Source organism: Nerophis ophidion, linkage group LG17, assembly GCF_033978795.1.
Source record: "Nerophis ophidion isolate RoL-2023_Sa linkage group LG17, RoL_Noph_v1.0, whole genome shotgun sequence".
NCBI lineage: Eukaryota > Metazoa > Chordata > Actinopteri > Syngnathiformes > Syngnathidae > Nerophis > Nerophis ophidion.
The window spans coordinates 2951377-2972535 of record NC_084627.1 but is presented as its reverse complement, the minus strand read 5'-3'; the positions used below and the strand labels follow the sequence as shown (position 1 = coordinate 2972535).

Sequence of the window (21159 nt, the reverse complement as noted above, 5' to 3'; positions counted from 1 at the left end):
ACCTCCACCCCAGATCACACCTCAATCCAACCCACTTTTCCAAAGTGGGCTGGCTCAGGGTGGAGGACAGAGTAAAACAACTTGCACTGAGCCTAGTCTATAAAATCCGCTACACCTCCCTGATACCGAAGTACATGTCAAACTACTTCCTTAACGTAAATGACCGCCATAACCACAACACCAGGGGGAGCTCCACAAACCACGTTAAACCCAGATTTCGATCTAACAAAGGTCTTAACTCATTCTCCTTCTATGCCACATCAATGTGGAATGCACTCCCAACAGGTATAAAAGTAACTGCATCTCTATATTCCTTCAAAACCGCTCTAAAACAACACCTCCAGGCAACTTCAACACTTTACTAATACCCTCCTCCATTCACATCCCATCTACCCGGATTATAAACAACTCAAATGTACTTCTAATGTATATACTTGTTCTTATGCTATGTGAACTCACCATGTTCTCTGCTGGCTGTACATATCCTACTAAATAAGACCTACACTGTTTCAATGTCCACATTTCTCTGTCGATGCAATTGTTGATGACCGAAGTACTGATATCAACCAAAGCTCCTCATCCCACCCCCCGGATTGTAAATAATGTCAATAATTCAATGTACATACTATGATGATTAACCTGTGTGATGACTGTATTATGTTGATAGTATATATTTGTACCATGAATTGATTAACGTGGACCCCGACTTAAACAAGTTGAAAAACTTATTCGGATGTTACCATTTAGTGGTCAATTGTACGGAATATGTACTGTACTGTGCAATCTACTAATAAAAGTATCAATCAATCAATAGATAGATAGATAGATAGATAGATAGATGGATAGATACTGTAGATAGATGGATAGATAGATGGATAGATAGATAGATAGATACTGTAGATAGATGGATAGATAGATAGATAGATAGATAGATAGATGGATAGATAGATAGATAGATAGATAGATAGATGGATAGATAGATAGATAGATAGATAGATAGATAGATACTGTAGATAGATGGATAGATAGATGGATAGATAGATAGATAGATACTGTAGATAGATAGATAGATAGTTAGTTAGTTAGTTAGTTAGTTAGTTAGTTAGTTAGTACTTTATTGATTCCTTCAGGAGAGTTCCCTCAGGAAAATTCTAATTCCTGCAGCAGTGTACAGAATTGAGATCTAGTTTAAAAGGTAAATGTGGGTATAAATGGAAACAAAATAGAAAAATATTACATAGCGATATTGTCTCTAACATATACCGCTTTTTAAAATATACCAATATTATAATACCGGTATACTGACCAGCCCTATGTTGACTAAAGAGAGCACAGTCTACTAATTCCTTGTGTGTTGAACATGCATATTCTGATTGTTGTGTGTGATATATATGGCTTACTAAAATCACTTTAAAATAGAGATGTCCGATAATGGCTTTTTTTACCGATATCCGATATTCCGATGTTGTCCAATTCTTAATTACCGATACCGATATCAACTGATACCGTCGTGGAATTAACACATTATTATGCCTAATTTTGTTGTGACGGGCCGCTGGGTGCATTAAACAATGTAACAAGGTTTTCCGAAATAAATCAACTCAAATTATGGAAAAAAAATGCCAACATGGCACTGCCATATTTATTATTGAAGACACAAAGTGCATTATTTAATTTTTTTAACATGCCTCAAAACAGCAGCTTGGAATTTGAGACATGAGGAGGTTGAGGTGGGCTGCAAGGGGTTCTGGGTATTTGTTCTGTTGTGTTACAGTGGGAATGTACTCCCGTAATGTTTTTGTCATTCTTGTTTGGTGTGGGTTCACAGTCTGGCGTATATTTGTAACAGTGTTAAAGTTGTTTATACGGCCACCCTCAGTGTGACCTGTATGGTTGTTGACCAAGTATGCCTTTCATTCACTTGTGTGTGAAAAGCCGTAGATATTATTTGATTGGGCCGGCAGCAAAGACAGGGTCTTGAAGGTTTATTGACGCTCTGTACTCCGACTTACGTCCGTGTACACAGCGGCGTTTTAAAAAGTCATACATTTTACTTTTGGAAACTGATACCGATAATTTCCGATATTACATTTTAAAGTATTGTTGGCTGATAATATCGTCAGTCCGATATTATCGGACATCCCTACTTTTAAACTTTCTTAACTCTAACACATAGTATATATTTTGGCCAATATACCATTTTGGGACTTCTTAGTTACTTAAAACTGTTGTTGAATAATATAATAATCTCAGTTGTACAATATTGGAGTGGATTGTTGAACAGAGATCAAGGACTGATTGGGCAATGATATCATTTGCATTGCCAGAAATTAAGTACCTCACTGCTCACACCCCTCCAGGGGAATATTAATTAATTGTACAATGTATCTGGAGATTTGCAAGGCATGCAGTGATGCATGTACTTTAATTATTTTTGGGCATTCTGTCTTGCCATGCCTTGTTCATTCATGTGTTTTCAACCTTTGATGAGAGTAAGTTGAGTCCGCTCTCATTCTTTTGCTGTTAAGAGACAACTTTCTCCTTAGAGCTGCCGAGTGTTGGCTTGTGTGACTCCGAACTGTCAGGAGCACATTTGGATCCACTCAGCAGCCACTAAACAAGAAACACAGCTGTGGCTTTCTAGTCCCATTAGAGCAGCGTAACTTTTTCATATCTAAAAGCACTGAGGAAGCATTCGCCCCAATTTGTGGATTCCCTTGGTATTTTAATGCAAAGGGGCAGACATGCTGCTACCAAAGACACCTCCGTCTTCTTGATGTCACTTTCGAATCATAGTCCCGAGGGTATAAATACAATGGTTGGATTGTTGGACTGGCCAAGCAGTTCTTGGATGGACTTCTGCTGGTGTGGGCCTCACTGAAGTGGACTCCTTAAGCATTTTGTAGCCTAATGTGTTGACTTGTTCCACTGTTCTGACTAGAGATGTCTAATGATATCGAACTGCCGATATTATCGGCTGATAAAAGCTTTAAAATGTAATATCAGAAATTATCGGTATCTGTTTAAAAAAGTAAAATTTATGACCTGTTAAAACGCCGCTGTGTACACGAACATAGAGAAAAGTACAGAGCGCCAAAAAACCTTAAAGGCACTGCCTTTGCGTGCTGGCCCAATCACATAATATCTACAGCTTTTTCACACGCACAAGTGAATGCAAGGCATACTTGGTCAACAGCCATACAGGTCACACTGAGGGTGGCTGTAAAAACAACTGTAACACTGTTACAAGTATGCGCCACACTGTGAACCCACACCAAACAAGATTGACAAACACATTTCGGGAGAACATCCGCACCGTAACACAACAGAACCCCTTGCAGCCCTAACTCTCTCGGGACACTCCCGCTACCCCCTACCGTCTCCCCCACCTCAACCCCGCCCCTCTCAACCTCCCCAGGCACTGAGTGAGCACAATATGTCCATCATGTCCTCATGTGTTATGTCTTTTAATTTTTTTTTTTTTTTCCGGACTATAATGTGCAATAATGTTATATGTATGTGTGTATATATATTCATATGTATGCATATATGCATCTGTGTGAATATATATACACATATATAAATACATATCTTGTTTCTATCTTTTTTTTTTACTATTTATATTATCATATTGTATATGCACCTTAAGGGATCTGCTCCGATTTCGTTGTTCTTTGAACCTGTTCACTGCAATAATGACAATAAAACTCTATTTTATTCTCTCTCGGGGAGAGCATGTCCCAAATTCCAAGTTGCTGTTTTGAGACATGTTAAAAAAATAATGCACTTTGTGACTTCAATAATAAATATGGCACTGCCAAGCTGGCATTTTTTTTTTCCATAACTTGAGTTGATTTATTTAGGAAAACCTTGTTACATTGTTTTAGTGCATTCAACGGGACATCACAACAAAATTAGGCATAATAATGGGTTAATTCCACGACTGTATATATTGGTATCGGTTGATATCGGTAATTAAGAGTTGGGTATCGGCAAAAAAGCCATTGTCAGACATCTCTAGTTCTGACTCATTGAAGGCGGACTGAGTAGCGACACCAGGGTTTTATTGGCCACTGCCAATCAAACAGCACTTAAAGGGGAACTGCACTTTAAAAAAAAATGTTGCCTATCGTTCCCAATAATTATCAGAGACATGACGATTGATGTTTTTTTATTTATTTTTTTTATAAATGAATGTGTTGTGGCTCTTGCGGATGTCACCAATGTAGCGGTTAAGAGGAAATACTTGGTTGCTTTTCCACACATCTTTAATTGTGAACTGCCAACATGAGCATGCTTAACAGGAAGTTCTTCATGTTTAAAATCTTTGTAAATACACTGAGACAAAGTTTAAGTTCATTGGGGATGGCATGCCAACCTGATGGTTCCTGGTTCGATCCCCACCTTCTACCAACCTCGTCACGTCCGTTGTGTCCTTGAGCGAAACACTTCACCCTTGCTCCTGATGGGTGGTGGTTAGGGCCTTGCTTGGCAGCTCCCGTCATCAGTGTGTGAATGGGTGAATGTGGAAATAGTGTCAAATCACTTTTGAGTACCTTGAAGCTAAAAAAGCGCTATACAAGTATAACCCATTTGCCATTGGGTTTTTCATGGTGTTTTTGAAACTGCACCAATTTTTTTCCTGAGAATTTTCAACAAACAAAGTGTTTTGCCTCAAGGATTAATTGTAATGTGTATATTTCCTGAATATACTTTTTCTATTTTTGGCCGAAGTAAGACAAATATATTTGTTTTAGTTGTCTTGATTTTTTTACTATTATGCCATGATTTTACCTCGCATGGAAATATATATTCCTCCATGCGGCCCCTCAGCTAAAATGGTCTACAGTAGTGAAGTGAAGTGAATTATATTTATATAGCGCTTTTCTCTAGTGACTTAAAGCGCTTTTACATAGTGAAACCCAATATCTAAGTTACATTTAAACCACTGTGGGTGGCACTGGGAGCAGGTGGGTAAAGTGTCTTGCCCAAGGCCATAACGGCATTGACTAGGATGGCGGAAGCGGGAATCGAACCTGGAACCCTCAAGTTGCTGGCACGGCTACTCTACCAACCGAGCTATGAAAACTGCTGCCTTTTATACCAGAAATAAACTTAAAGGGGAACATTATCACAATTTTAAAAGGGTTAAAAACAATAAAAGTCAGTTCCCAGTGGCTTGTTTTATTTTTCGAAGTTTGTTTCAAAATTTTACACCTCCCGGAATATCCCTAAAAAAAAGCTTTAAAGTTCTTGATTTTCGCTATTTGCGATGCGACTGTCCATTTCCCTGTGACGTCATACAGTGCTGCCAATACAAACAACATGGCGGTTACCACAGCAAGATATAGCGACATTAGCTCGGATTCAGACTCGGATTTCAGCGGCTTAAGCGATTCAACAGATTACGCATGTATTGAAACAGATGGTCGGAGTATGGAGGCAGGTAACGAAAACGAAATTGAAGAAGAAATTGAAGCTATTGAGCGAATAGCTATTGACGCTATTCAGCCATAGCGTGGGTGTACCTAATGAAGTGGCCCATAGCAGGGCTGCCTTATTAGCATCGCCGGTAAAATGTGCGGACCAAACGATCAGGACTTTCGCATCTTGTGACACTGGAGCAACTTAAATATGTCAATTGGTAAGTGTTTGTTTCGCATTAAATGTGGGTATCTAGTTTCAAATGTACATACAGCTAGCGTAAAAAGCATGTTAGCATCGATTAGCATAGCATGTTAGCATCGATTAGCTGGCAGTCATGCCGTGACCAAATATGTCTGATTAGCACATAAGTCAACAACATCAACAAAACTCACCTTTGTGATTTCGTTGACTTAATCGTTGCAAATGCATCTGCAGGTTATCCATACATCTCTGTGCCATGTCTGTCATCACCGGTCAAATGTGAAGACACTCTGCTTGCACATTCAATGGGGGTCTGGCGGAAGATTTCTTGCCAGTGGTGCAACTTGAATCCCTCCCTGTTAGTGTTGTTACACCCTCCGACAACACACCGACGAGGCATGATGTCTCCAAGGTTCCCAAAAATAGTCGAAGAAACGGAAAATAACAGAGCTGAGACCCGGTGTTGTAATGTGAAAATGAAAATGGCGGCTGTATTACCTCGGTGACGTCACTTTCTGATAAACAGAAAAGCGTTTAATTCGCCAAAATTCACCCATTTAGATTTCGGAAATCGGTTGAAAAAATACATGGTCTTTTTTCTGCAACATCAAGGTATATAGTGACGCTTGCATAGGTTTGGTGATAATGTTCCCCTTTAAAGCCTTATAATCAGGTGTCTCAAACTCAATTTACATGGGGGCCACTGGATGCAAAAACTGGGTAAGGCTGGGTCGCAAGAAAAGATATCTAACATGCACTTTTGTGTGTGTTACGGTGCGGATGTTCCCCCGAAATGTGTTTGTCATTCTTGTTTGGTGTGGGTTCACAGTGTGGCACATATTTGTAACAGTGTTAAAGTTGTTTATACGGCCATCTTCAGTGTGACCTGTAGGGTAGGTAGGTCTTTATGTATGGCTGTTGATCAAGTATGTCTTGCAGTCACTTACGTGTGTCAAATATAACATGCGACTGGACTGGCACGCTGTATATACAGTTTGTAGAGGGCGATAAAGACATTGCCATTATGGCCCACCCTTAATATTGTTGTCAGGGTGAAAATCTGCAAACGTTCGAGAGAATGATTGCCCTGTAATTGGAGCATCTCCCGCAAAAATCGGGAGGGTTGGCAAGTATAACGCTGTCAAGCACGATTCATATAAAGCTTGCGGGCCGCACTAACATTACATTTTCATATTAAAGGGGAACATTATCATACCTATGCAAGCGTCAATATATACCTTGATGGTGCAGAAAAAAGACCATATATTTTTTTAACCGATTTCCGAACTCTAAATGGGTGAATTTTGGCGAATTAAACGCCTTTCTGTTTATCGCTCTGGAGGCGATGACGTCAGAATGTGACGTCGCCGAGGTAATACAGCCCCCATTTTCATTTTCAACCCATTGTAAACATTGGGTCTCAGCTCTGTTATTTTCCGTTTTTTCAACTATTTTTTGGAACCCTGGAGACATCATGCCTCGTCGTTGTGTTGTCGGAGGGTGTAACAACACTAACAGGGAGGGATTCAAGTTGCACCACTGGCCCGAAGATGCAAAAGTGTCTGCCGCCAGACCCCCATTGAATGTACCAAAGTGTCTCCACATTTTACCGGCAATGACAGACATGGCACAGAGATGTATGGATAACCTGCAGATGCATTTGCAACGATAAAGTCACAGAAATCACAAAGGTGAGTTTTGTTGATGTTGACTGCCAGCTAATCGATGCTAATATGCTACGCTAATCGATGCTAACATGCTATTTACCGGCGGTGCTAAAGCAGACATGGAACAGAGATGTATGGATAACCTGCAGATGCATTTGCAACTATATTACGTTTCCTTCCACCCACATTTAATGCGAAATAAACACTTACCAATCAACGGATTTAAGTTGCTCCAGTGTCACAAGATGCGAAAGTCCTGATCGTTTGGTCCGCACATTTTACCGGCGATGCTAACGCAGCTATTCGGCCATGTTATGGCTCAATAGCTTCAGTTTCTTCTTCAATACTTTCATACTCCAACCTTCCGTTTCAATACATGCGTAATCTGTTGAATCACTTAAGCCGCTGAAATCCGAGCTAATGTCGCTATATCTTGCTGTGCTATTCACCATTGTTTTTTTACATTGGCAGCACTGTATGACGTCACAGGGAAATGGATAGTGGCATCGCAAATAGCGAAAATCAAGCACTTTAAAGCTTTTTTTTAGGGATATTCAGAGACCGGTAAAATTTTGAAAAAAACTTCAAAAAATACAACATGCCACTGGGAACTGATTTTTATTGTTTTTAACCCTTTTGAAATTGTGATAATGTTCCCCTTTAAGGTGCGGGCCGCAAAATAACATCTCATGGGCCCCATTTGGCCCGCGGGCCGCGTGTCTGAGACCCCTGCTTATAATAATGGCCACTGTCAGTAATGTAGCCTTGTATAATGAAATGATGGGACCGAGGTCAAAAACCTAGTGTGCCCCCCAAAATTCAGCCATTTGCGTCCGTCACGTTTCTATGCAGGTGTATCACTTGGGGAGTGCACATGCAGATAACTAGTTTATTGTTTCTATATTCCATGGCAAGGCTTTGATATAGGAGTAGGCATGAATGAATGGACGAGTGTGCGTGCATGCGCGTGTGTGTGAGATTGAGGCTCCTTGCCCTGGTGTCCTGGTGGGAAGCTGAACAGCTGGACGTTAAGCAGCTTTTCAAACTCACCGAATCTGGACGTCCCGATGGTTTGCGCTACCCACCCCCCCCGTCCTGCATACTACCACTGTCCTAGACCTCAACCCACCCCCATCTCTTGTACTGCGCGTTTGCACTGTGTTCTGCACACCTTCTGACGCCGTTGGCTCAGCACAGATGTTACTGGGGGTGCAGAGAACAGAGACGGCGCTCCAGTGTGGCGTCAGTGTAGTAGCTCTTTGTGCAGCTTCTGTGCGTGTAGTCTTGCACACGAACACACACACACCTCTGGATAAATGTGGTTACATTTGCTCTATTGGCTCGCAGCCATCTGTCACACGCAGCCCCTGGTCCCGACCTCCAAATATAGTCAAGTAGAGCAGCACATCACTGAAGCCGAGCCTAACTGCACCACAACTAACTCGCGTCATTGTCACAAGCACAAACACAGAATGAGCGGTAGGATGACATTAATTAGTAGGCGACCTTATTCACCTGCTTGTTCTACCTGTGTTTGCACGGCAGAGCGTGGTGCGCTGCTTGTGGCACCCAAAGCTCAACCAGATCATGGTGGGAACGGGAAACGGCCTGGCCAAGGTCTACTACGACCCCGTCAAAAGCCACAGGTTGGATTTGCCGTTAGTTTGTGTTGTTGTTCTCTCTCTGTGTCCACTGATGATGTTGACGTGTCACCAACTGTTGTTCATCCAGAGGGGCTAAGCTGTGTGTCGTGAAGAGCAAGAGGAAACAGAAGCACGCAGAGGCCCTCACCCAGGAGTATGTCATTACACGTGAGTACCACTATGTCTCTGCCTACACACATGCAGTATCCATGTATTATCAATCAAAGATTGAATTGAATTGAAGTATTTATTTCAAACCTCCACAGTACTACAACATAGTTCTTTTACATCTTGGTAGAGACATTTGTGCAAAGCTTGAAAAGGGGTTGGATGTAGGGCTGGGCGATATATCGCAGGTTTGTCTCTGTGCGATATAGAAAATGACTATCGTGATATTCGAGTATACGTTCTCATGCAGTTGCTTTTAGCTGCTGGCATTACACTACAGCAGGGGTCGGCATCCCGCGGCTCCGGAGCCGCATTGGCAACTCTGATGCGGCTCAGCTGCACAATCGCCGACCCCCCAGATTGTTGCGGGGAGATTCCGGAATTCAATGCCTCTCCCGGACATCACCCGGAGTCAACGTTCTCCAATTTTCACTCGGACTACAATATTAAGGGCGTGCCGTGATGATATTACTCTTAACGTCCTCTTGAACGTCATCGCGACCGCCATTCACGGAATGCTATTTGCGTCCTCTTGAACGTCATCACCCCCGCCATTCACAGAATGCTATTTGCGTGCCGACCGGACACATGCATTTCGCTGCTTCTATCGGCACATGTATGAGATTGCAAGGCATACTGGGTGACACAGAGTACACTGACGGTTGTGATATAAACAACTTTAACACTCCTACTAATATGCGCCACATTGTGAACCCACACAAAAGAAGAATGACAAACACATTTCGGGAGAAAATCCTCACAGTAACACAATATAAACGCAACACAACAAATACCTAGAATCCTTTGCATCCATGTCATTTCCTGACTATGTTATACACCCTGCGAGCACCAAGCCCGCCCCGCCCCTCCCTGCGTAGTTGAGGTGGGCAGGGTTTGGTGCTCGCAGGGTGTATAACATAGTCAGGAATTGGCATGGATGCAAAGGATTCTGGGTATTTGTTGTGTTGCGTTTATGTTGTGTTACTGTGACGATATTCTCCCGAAATGTGTTTGTCATTCTTCTTTTGTGTGGGTTCACAATGTGGCGCATATTAGTAGGAGTGTTAAAGTTGTTTATATCACAACCGTCAGTGTACTCTCTGTCACCCACTATGCCTTCCAGTCGTGCGCGTGCATCTGCGGAAGCCTCTCACAACATGTTGCTGGACTGGCAAGCAGTTTGTACATGTTTTAGAAGGTGTTTGAGGCAATGGCTTCATAGCATGCCCTTATTCTTGTCATCTGGGTGACCACCAGCAGATATTGGCGAGAATAGTTGCGGCTCCCATTGTCTTCCTCATTTTGTGAAACGGGTCGAAATGGCACTTTGAGTGGTAAAGGTTGCCGACCTCTGCACTACAGGCTCTTCGCACTCCTTTTTGTGTCTCCTTCTCACAGACAGCAAGCGCACCTTCTTACATACGTCACAAACTGTCACGTCTTACGTCACATACGTATACGCCCTCGCGGAGCAGAGAGGTAGCTGCATGGGTAACGTTGGCTGTGATGCTAGCGGAGCCGTGCGAGTGGTAATACGAGAGAAAGTAAGTGCGTATCTGGTAACAAATGAAGGAATAATTCATTCCCAAGAAAAACAGCAGGGGGTCCATCGTCTGGCGGTGGTTTGGCTTCAAGTGGGAATATTTCGAACTGACAACCGTAATTGCCGAACCCCATTAGTTTCACATGCGCATTCACCAAACCCTTCTTCGTGAAAAATAAAATGTTATTTGTTTCAAATTCAAGACAAAGTTATATGTTTTTGGTAACACTTTAGTATGGAGAACATATTCAAAGTAACAAAGACTTAATTTAGAGGTTTTTGGACACTAGGAGAACATTTTCTCAGTAACAAAGACTTAATTTAGAGGTATTTGGTTAGGGTTAGGATTATAATGAGGCCATGCCAAATAAGGAATTAATAATTGCTTCATAATGAATAGTTAAAGTTAAAGTACCAATGATTGTCACACACACACACTAGGTGTGGCGAAATTTGTCCTCTGCATTTGACCCATCCCCTTGTTTACCCCCTCGGAGGTGAGGGGAGCAGTGGGCAGCAGCGGTGCCGCGCCCAGGAATCATTCGTGGTGATTTAACCCCCAATTCCAACCCTTGATGCTCACTGCCAAGCAGGGAGATAATGGGTCCCATTTTTATAGTCTTTGGTATGACTCGGCCGAGGTTTGAACTCCCAACCTACCGATCTCAGGGCGGACACTCTAACCACTAGGCCACTGAGTAGGTTAGGAGTTAGTTAAGAGCCAATATGTTACTAATTTGCATGTTAATAAGCAACTAATTAATGGTGGATATGTTCCTCATACTAAAGTGTTACCATGGTTTTTTTACTGGTGCAGAAAATGAACCGTGCATGAATGTCACCTTGTTCAAAGAACAAAAGCACCACAGTGCATAAATTACACACCTGCAAATCAGTCTGACTGCTGCTGTCGCCGTGTCCGTAATACGCCGATAGGGAGAAGTTTTTATTTACACGATGAGCCGGGTGTGGTTTGACCTCCGCCGAACCCCTGAGGCCGACTCACCAAATCCCTAGGGTTCGATCGAACCCAGGATAAGAACCACTGCCCTACAGTTGTGATCAAAATTATTCAGCCCCCACACAATTTTGGTGTTTTAGCAAGTTGGACATTTATTCCGTATTTTGTTTATAGTCATATCAAATAAAGATGTGTCAAATAAACAAATGCAACGTAAATTGTAACACTGTATTTTAAAAAATATCAAAAAAGGACATTTTTCTTAATATCTCATTGACAAAATGATTCAACCCCCTAGTTGCATGCATCCTTTAGTACTTAGTAGAACACCCTTTGGCAGTAATGACATCCTTCAAAGGTGATACATAAGCTTCTTGCAACCATCTACAGGTATTTTAGCCCATTCCTCTTGGGCAAAGGCCTCCAGTTCATTCATATTATTGGGCTTGCGTGCTGCAACTGCCTTCTTCAAGTCCCACCACAGCTTTTCTATAGGATTTAGGTCTGGCCACTCCAGAGTCTTCCAGCCCTTCTTCTGCAACCACTCTGATGTTGATTTGGAGGTATGCTTGGGATCCTTGTCCTGTTGGAAGGTCCAACGTCTCCCAAGCCTCAGCTTCGTCACTGACTTCTTGACATTTGCAGCCTATATATCCTGCTAGGAAATAGAATTCATAATGCCTTGAACGCGCTGGAGATTCCCGGTACCTGAGGCAGAGAAACAGCCCCAGAGCATGATTGACTCCCCACCATGCTTAACAGTAGGCGAGGTGTTCTTCTCTTTGTAAGCTTCATTTTTTCTCCTCCAGACATAATGTTGATTCATAGGCCCAAAGAGTTCCAGTTTTGTCTCATCACTCCATAGAACAGTTTCCCAAAACCTTTGGGGTTTGTCCAGATGATTTTTGGCATACTGGCGTCTATTTTTCTTGTGCCTGGTAGTCAGAAGTGGGGTGCGCCTGGGAGTTCTGGCATGGAGGCCTTCATCTCGTAGTGCGCGCCTTATTGTCTGGGACGAAACCTGCGTTCCCCCCTCTGCAATGTCCTGTTGTAGTTCCTCAGATGTTACCCGGGGGTTTTTCACCACTGTACGCACACAGCATCCTCTTTCTACCACGCCCAGGTAGTGTTTTTTTAAACTTGCGAATTATGCTCCCAACCGTGTCTCTTAGAATGTGTAATGTCTTTGTTATTTTCTTATATCCATATCCTTTCTTATGAAGAGAAATTACATCCTCTCTTGACTTCTTTGACCACTCTCTGGACTTCACCATGTTGCAAATACACCATTGACCATCTACAAGGGGTTGAATAATTTTGCCAATGAGATATTAAGAAAAATGTCCTTTTTTGGTATTTTGTAAAATACAGTGTTACAATTTAAGTTGCATTTGTCTATTTGACACATCTTTATTTGATATGACTATAAACAAAATACGGAATATATATCCAACTTGCTAAAACACCAAAATTGTGTGGGGGTTGAATAATTTTGATCACAACTGTATATGTAATTTGAGCAGTTTTAAAGTTGATCACATCGTGCAGTTCAAGTTGCTTTAACTCCCTGAATAGTGGATTTGAATACGTTTATCTATATAGCCCTAAATCACAAGTGTCTCAAAGGGCTGCACAAGCCACGACTGTCGGCTCAGATCCTACATCAGGGCAAGAAAAAACTCAACCCAAAGGGATACAATGAGAAACCTTGGAGGGGACCACAGATGTGGGGACCCCCCAGGGCGACCCGTGCAATGGAGTGGATCTAGTTAATAGTATGAGAGTCCAGTCCATAGTGGGGCCATCAGGGGATCATCTTGAGTGGAGACAAGTCAGCAGCGAAGAGACGTCCCCAACTGAAGCACAGATGAGTGGTCCACCCCAGATCCCGATTTTGAACAGCTAGCGCAGTGTTTTTCAACCTTTTTTGATCCGAGGCACATTTTTCGCGTTGAAAAAATCCGGAGGCACACCACCAGTAGAAACCATTAAAAAACAAAACTCAAATTGACAGTAAAAAGTCGTTGTCGCAACTGTTGGATATGACTTTAAAGGATAAGCAAGCATGCATCACTATAGCTCTTGTCTCAAAGTAGGTGTACTGTCACCATCTGTCACATCACACCATGACTTATTTGGAGTGTAATGCTGTTTGCCTGTGTGTAGTGTTTTAGTTCTTGTCTTGCGCTCCTATTTTGGTATTTTCTTGTAGCAGTTTCATGGTTTCCGTTGAGCGATATTTCCCGCACCTACTTTGTTTTAGCAATCAAGAATATTTCAGTTGTGTTTATCCTTCTTTGTGGGGACATTGTTGATTTTCACGTCATGTTCGGATGTGCATTGTGGACGTCGTCTTTGTTCCACAGTAACTCTTTGCTGTCGTCCAACATTCTGTTTTTGTTTACTTTGCAGCCAGTTCAGTTTTAGTTTCGTTCTGCATAGCCATCCCTAAGCTTCGATGCCTTTTCCTAGGGTCACTCACCTTTTGTTTATTTTTGGTTTAAGCATTACACATCTTTTTACCTGCACCCTACCTCCCGCTGTTTCCGACATCTGCCACCTACTGATATGGAAGAGTATTACATGGTTACTCTGCTGAGCTCTAGACAGCACCGACACTTAACAACGGCACATTATTTGCAGACTATAATTACTAGTTTCAAAAAAATATTTTTAACCCATGTAGGTGAAATTAGATGGCAAACCAGACTGTATCTCATGGCACAGAGGTTGAAAATCACTGAGCTAGCGCTCATCTGTGGTCACCTAATAAAGGGACGGCAGATAAACTGGTCTAAAAAGGGGGTCTTTTCAAAGGCTAGCGTATACAAATGAGTTTTAAGGTGAGACTTAAATGCTTCTACCGAGGTAGCATCTCTAACTGTTGCCGGGAGGGCATTCCAGAGTACTGGAGCCCGAATAAAAACTGTTCTATAATATAGTCCCATCGTGGGCCTCCAGCAGTTGACCTTAAAAGACTGAATCTGCTGATAGTTGCTGTTTTAGCCACCAGGTGTCATGTGGAGGGGGCGACCACGCGCCGTCCACGCCTCTCCATTAGCTGATGGGCTGCGATGAGTCGTGGATGAGTAGGTCTTCCACGCCGCCGCCACGTGTTCCCACCTAGGTCATGCATCAGCGTCCGTCCCTGACGTAATCACAGACACCCTGACCTGTCGTGGCGTCCCACCTTCGCCGCAACGACAACAAACAACCACAACTTTGCACACGATGCGGACAGAATTATCTCTTTTGTTTGGGGGGCGTCCGCGGACACATGATCCCATCCCCACACCGCCGAGGTGCGAACGTGCGAGTGACGCACTTGATGCTCCCACGCCGCTGCTGGAAAATTAGAGGGGCCCATTGAGGGAAAAAACGAGGGAATCTGTTAAGAGTAACCTTTTTGCTTAATGGGGCGTGGAGAGGAATTAAGAGCGATAGATGCTCCCCTCGATGGAAAATCACTTCATCTAAGCTGCGGCTAAAGTGTCTCTTTGTAGCCCCTTAGGATAGGAAGACACACACACACACACACACACACACACGGTCATTCACATTTGCCCATGCACACTTGCACCCTCATGGTGTTAAGTGCTGGGGGGGGCTTTTATTGTGATAGGGTTCTCTAAGGTGTATAGTAGCGGTCCCCAAACTACGGATCCGGCCTGCCAGCGTCCAAAATCCGGACCGCGGGAAGTCCCAAGTTAAAATATTTGAATTTGAATTTTATATTTGTATTTAAATTGTTTTTAAATCTGTCCTTTCTAATCCATTTAATACTGCTTGTTACTCTCGGTGTCTCATATTGTTTAAAAATGCATTTTCCCATTGATAACAACATCCAAACATTTCTATCAACGTTTTATATACACACTGTACGTATGTACATTCAAACCTCGTTTCCATATGAATTGGGAAATTGTGTTAGATGTAAATATAAACAGAATACAATGATTTGCAAATCCTTTTCAACCCATATTCAGTTGAATATGCAACAAAGACAACATATTTGATGTTCAAACTGATAAACGTTTTTTTTTTTGCAAATAATCATTATCGTTAGAATTTGGTGCCAGCAACACATGACAAAGAAGTTGGGAAAGGTGGCAATAAATACTGATAAAGTTGAGGAATGCTCATCAAACACTTATTTGGAACATCCCACAGGTGTGCAGGCTAATTGGGAACAGGTGGGTGCCATGATTGGGTATAAAAACAGCTTCCCAAAAAATGCTCAGTCTTTCACAAGAAAGGATGGGGCGAGGTACACCCCTTTGTCCACAACTGCGTGAGCAAATAGTCAAACAGTTTAAGAACAACGTTTCTCAAAGCGCAATTGCAAGAAATTTAGGGATTTCAACACCTACGGTCCATAATATCATCAAAAGGTTCAGAGAATCTGGAGAAATCACTCCACGTAAGCGGCATGGCCGGAATCCAACATTGAATGACCGTGACCTTTGATCCCTCAGACGGCACTGTATCAAAAACCGACATCAATCTCTAAAGGATATCACCACATGGGCTCAGGAACACTTCAGAAAACCTCTGTCACTAAATACAGTTTGTCACTACATCTGTAAGTGCAAGTTAAAGCTCTACTATGCAAAGCGAAAGCCATTTATCAACAACATCCAAAAACGCAGATGGCTTCTCTGGGCCCGAGATCATCTAAGATGGACTGATGCAAAGTGGAAAAGTGTTCTGTGGTCTGACGAGTCTAAATTTCAAATTGTTTTTGGAAATATTCGACATCGTGTCATCTGGACCAAATGGGAGCGAACCATCCAGACTGTTATCGACGCAAAGTTCAAAAGCCAGCATCTGTGATGGTATGGGGGTGCATTAGTGCCCAAGGCATGGGTAACTTACACATCTGTGAAGGCACCTTTAATGCTGAAAGGTACATACAGGTTTTGGAACAACATATGCTGCCATCTAAGCGCCGTCTTTTTTATGGACATCCCTGCTTATTTCAGCAAGACAATGCCAAGCAACATTCAGCGCGTTACAACAGCGTGGCTTCCTAAAAAAAGAGTGCGGGTACTTTCCTGGCCTGCCTGCAGTCCAGACATGTCTTTCATGGAAAATGTGTGGCGCATTATGAAGCGTAAAATCCGACAGCGGAGACCCTGGACTGTTGAACGACTGAAGCTCTACACAAAACAAGAATGGGAAAGAATTCCACTTTCAAAGCTTCAACAATTGGTTTCCTCAGTTCCCAAAAGTTTGAGTGTTGTTAAAAGAAAAGGTGATGTAACACAGTGGTGAACATGCCCTTTCCCAACTACTTTGGCATGTGTTGCAGCCATGAAATTCTAAGTTAATTATTATTTGCAAAAAAAAAAAAGTTTATGAGTTTGAACATCAAATATGTTGTCTTTGTCGTGCATTCAACTGAATATGGGTTGAAAAGGATTTGCAAATCATTGTATTCCGTTTATATTTACATCTAACACAATTTCCCAACTCATAAGGAAACAGGGTTTGTATATTATAGTAACAGGCACATTCATAATGGCATTTACTATTTACATACGTGCCTCATTATTTTCACATCACAAGGTTTGCGTTCTCCTTCAACAACTTCACTGATTACTGCTCACTGCACACACGAGAGCAATTAAACATAATAAAACATGACTTTTTGCACAATGTCTGCTCTCACTGTAATGCCGATTGATGGGGTGTTGATATATTCCCGTTTAGATGAAGAATGACTTGTAATCCTCGCGGAGAAAAAAAGTGGGCAGAACAAACAACAACCATTTTCGCCCTTTCCGAGTCAAGGATGGCTGTCAAAGCGTGCCGACTTTGAAGTTTGTCCACATCATTTTACTATCGAGGCGAGAGGCATCATTTATAATCAAGAATAAACTTTCCTGAGCTTGGAGGCGAGAAAGAAGCTCACCAGCTCCTTAATGTTAGATAATACTTGGGTAATATTCAGGTCATGTAAATGGGGTGTTGTTGGCGTTATTTTGTGGGTTATTTATTGGAGTTTACGGTCGGAATAGATGCAATGTTATCATGACTCCTTTGCAAGCGCACTTCTATTTACGAGTGAGAATGCAGAAAGAAAAAAGAAATGATATTGTCGCTCATAAGAGAAGTGATTTATAGGCAACTCCAAAATAGTGCAGTTCTCCTCTGGAATATTATTACATCAAAACTGATGTAATAATAATACTAGTAATGATGGCTGATGATGGCTTTTTTGCAGATATTCCAAAATTGTCCAACCCTTAATTACCGATACTGATATATACAGTGGTGGAATTAACACATTTTTATGCCCAATTTTGTCGTGATGCCCCGCTGGATGTATTAAACAATGTAACAAAGTTTTCCAAAAGAAATTCACTCAAGTTATTGAAAAAAATGCCAACATGGCATTGCCATATTTATTATTGAAGTCACAAAGTGCATTATTTTTTTTAACATGCCTCAAAACTGCTGCTTGGAATTTGGGACATGCTCTCCCTAAAAGAGCATGTGGAGGTTGAGGTGGGCGGGGTTGGAGGGGGACGCCGTTTGGTTAGGGGGTAGCAGGGGTGTATATTGTAGCGTTCCGGAAGAGTTAGTGCTGCAAGGGGTTCTGGGTATTTGTTCTGTTGTGTTACGGTGCGGATGTTCTGCCAAAATGTGTTTGTCATTCTTGTTTGGTGTGGGTTCACAGTGTGGCGCATATTTGTAACAGTGTTAAAGTTGTTTATACGGCCACCCTCAGTGTGACCTGTATGGCTGTTGACCAAGTATGCCTTGCATTCACTTGTGTGTGTGAAAAGCCGGAGATATTATGTGACTGGGCCGGCACGCAAAGGCAGTGCCTTTAAGGGTTATTGCCGCTCTGTACTTCTCCCCACGCCTGTGTACACAGCGGCGTTTTAAAAAGTCATACATTTCACTTTTTGAAAACGATACCGATAATTTCCAATATTACATTTTAAAGCATTTATCGGTCGATAATATCGGCAGTCCGAGATTATCGGACATCTCTAATCAAAAACTATAAAACCCTTTTTGGACGCTATGAACTATAATAACAAACAAGGAAAGCTGAATAAAAGTTACCTTGCATTCATTCTAAAACGGGGGTCTCCAAACTCACTTTACCTGGGGGCCTCTGGATGCAGAGTCTGGGTGAGGCTGGGTCGCAAAAAAATATTTCATGTGTAGTTGTATAATGACGTTTCAAATTGTATTACTAGTGCACCGCAACTTTCTCTGTGCAAATAAGACACGTCGGGGTGCCCCTGTGCTCAACAAAGAAATATTGCATCTCCCACTTTTCCAGGAATTGTCTTTGCTCATCACGAACCTTTCTCTTCACTGCAGGCTTTGAAAAAGACATGTTTGGGGTTGTGGAATATATTTGTATTTAGCCGACGCACGGAGAAGAATGTTTTATTACCGCAACGTGTGTCGTTTCCGTTTTTCCTCCATACAGCAACACGGTGGTCGGCGGTTAACAGCCGGGAAAGTACCTGGATAGCGAGCCCAAAAAAGTGAGGGCTCCCGGAGTGTTATCTTGGCGTCATGTAGAAATATATGTAGTGTTCATCGTGTGAGGCAAAGCAAATTAAACATAAAAAAAAAAGGGTTTGAATTGGTCCAGGTTATCGGGTACTGTTATTACTGACGGGCTTCACGGTGGCAGAGGGGTTAGTGCGTCTGCCTCACAATACGAAGGTCCTGCAGTCCTGGGTTCAAATCCAGGCTCGGGATCTTTCTGTGTGGAGTTTGCATGTTCTCCCCGTGAATGTGTGGGTTCCCTCTGGGTACTCCGGCTTCCTCCCACCTCCAAAGACATGCACCTGGGGATAGGTTGATTGGCAACACTAAATTGGCCCTAGTGTTTGAATGTGAGTGTGAATGTTGTCTATCTGTGTTGGCCCTGCGATGAGGTTGCGACTTGTCCAGGGTATACCCCGCCTTCCGCCCGACTGTCGCTGAGATAGGCGCCAGCGCCCCCCGCGACCCCAAAAGGGAATAAGCAGTAGAAAATGGATGGATGGATGGATGTTATTACTGACGAACAGGTGTCGCGGTGTGACTGCAGCCAGCCACGTAAAAAAAAACCTTGTCTCCATGGCAACGTCTCTGTCGCTTTCACACTCATTTGCCGCTTTTCCACTAACGTAGAGGTAGGCAACCCAGAACGTTGAAAGAGCCATTTTGGACCCAAATAACACAACGCTGTCAAGCACCATTCATATAAAACTTGGGGCCGCACTTCATGTTTAGAGTGTCCGCCCTGAGTTCGGTAGGTTGTGAGTTCAAACCCCGGCCGAGTCATTCCAAAGACCAAAGTCTAACCCTAACCCTAGCATCAAGGGTTGGAATTGGGGGTAAAATCACCATAAATGATTCCCGGGCGCGGCACAGCTGCTGCCCACAGCTCCCCTCACCTCCCAGGGGGTGATCAAGGGGATGGGTCAAATGCAGAGGACAAATTTCACCACACCTAGTGTGTGTGTGACAATTATTGGTACTTTAACTTAAACATTAAACTTGGTGGGGGCTGCAAAATAAGGTCTAAATAGTTGGTATAAAGATAGATTGTTAGATATTATGTCTTTTGGTTATTGTCTGCCATTTGTTGAGAGTATTTTATTCTTGATGCTTGCTGAACTGAGGTCTACTGAGTTATGCTGGCAAGATATGATATTTCAAGACATTTGTTGGATTTTTTTTTCCATAAGAATATCGAGAAAATGCAACATTTTCACCTTTGCTCATGCACAAGTGAGAGTCTGAGCCCAACGTCTCTTTTGCACTTTAACTGAAACGCTGATTTCCCCCTCCTTTTTTTGTTTCCCAGCTCACGCCTTGCCCATGTTCCGAGAGGCCCGGCAGAGGAGCACACGCAAGCAGCTGGAGAAGGACAGACTGGACCCCAAGAAGTCCCATAAACCCGAGCCTCCCGTGTCTGGACCAGGTGACCGCGCACACTTTCACAGTTTGTTGGGGTGGATGCTGCAGCAGCCCGGCTTGCATTTCGTGCATGTGTTGCTGCATCTATCCAAGGCCAGGTTTTTTTTTCTTCCCCCCCCCCGGCTTTGTGGCGTTCCAGCTGGCTCGTCACTGCAGATTCAAGCTTTTCTTCACACATCTCCTCAAACACTAGTAGACTAGTGTTAAAAATGTGCACTTTAAAAAATGCAGACAAACCTATATGGTGTCAAAAGGTGTTACTATTCATAATAACATACTATATATACTACATATAGAGGTATAGCTCGGTTGGTAGAGCGGCTGTGCCAGCAACTTGAGGGTTCCAGGTTCGATCCCCGCTACCACCATCCTAGTCGCTGTCCTTAGGCAAGACACTTTACCCTCCTGCTCCCAGTGCCACCCACACTGGTTTGAAAATGTAATTTAGATATTGGGTTTCACTATGTAAAGCGCTTTGAGTCACTTGAGAAAAGCGCTATATAACTATAATTCACTTCACTTCACTACTATGGCAAAGTATTGTTTGTCCGAGAGACTCTCCACAATCTTTTTATGAGATGGTTTGTTGTATAGGCAGCACGGTGGTAC

The 21159-nt window shown here is 42.7% G+C and overlaps 1 protein-coding gene across 1 annotated transcript in view; it reads left to right on the top strand.

The window, feature by feature from the left end:
- LOC133535783 (WD repeat-containing protein 70) overlaps positions 1–21159 on the top strand; it is a 132040-nt gene that overhangs the window by 99758 nt on the left and 11123 nt on the right. Inside the window, exons 14-16 of the mRNA XM_061875721.1 lie at positions 8841–8941; positions 9027–9106; positions 20438–20554. Of these exons, the coding sequence (XP_061731705.1) occupies positions 8841–8941; positions 9027–9106; positions 20438–20554 (298 nt within the window). The remainder of the gene's footprint in view (positions 1–8840; positions 8942–9026; positions 9107–20437; positions 20555–21159) is intronic.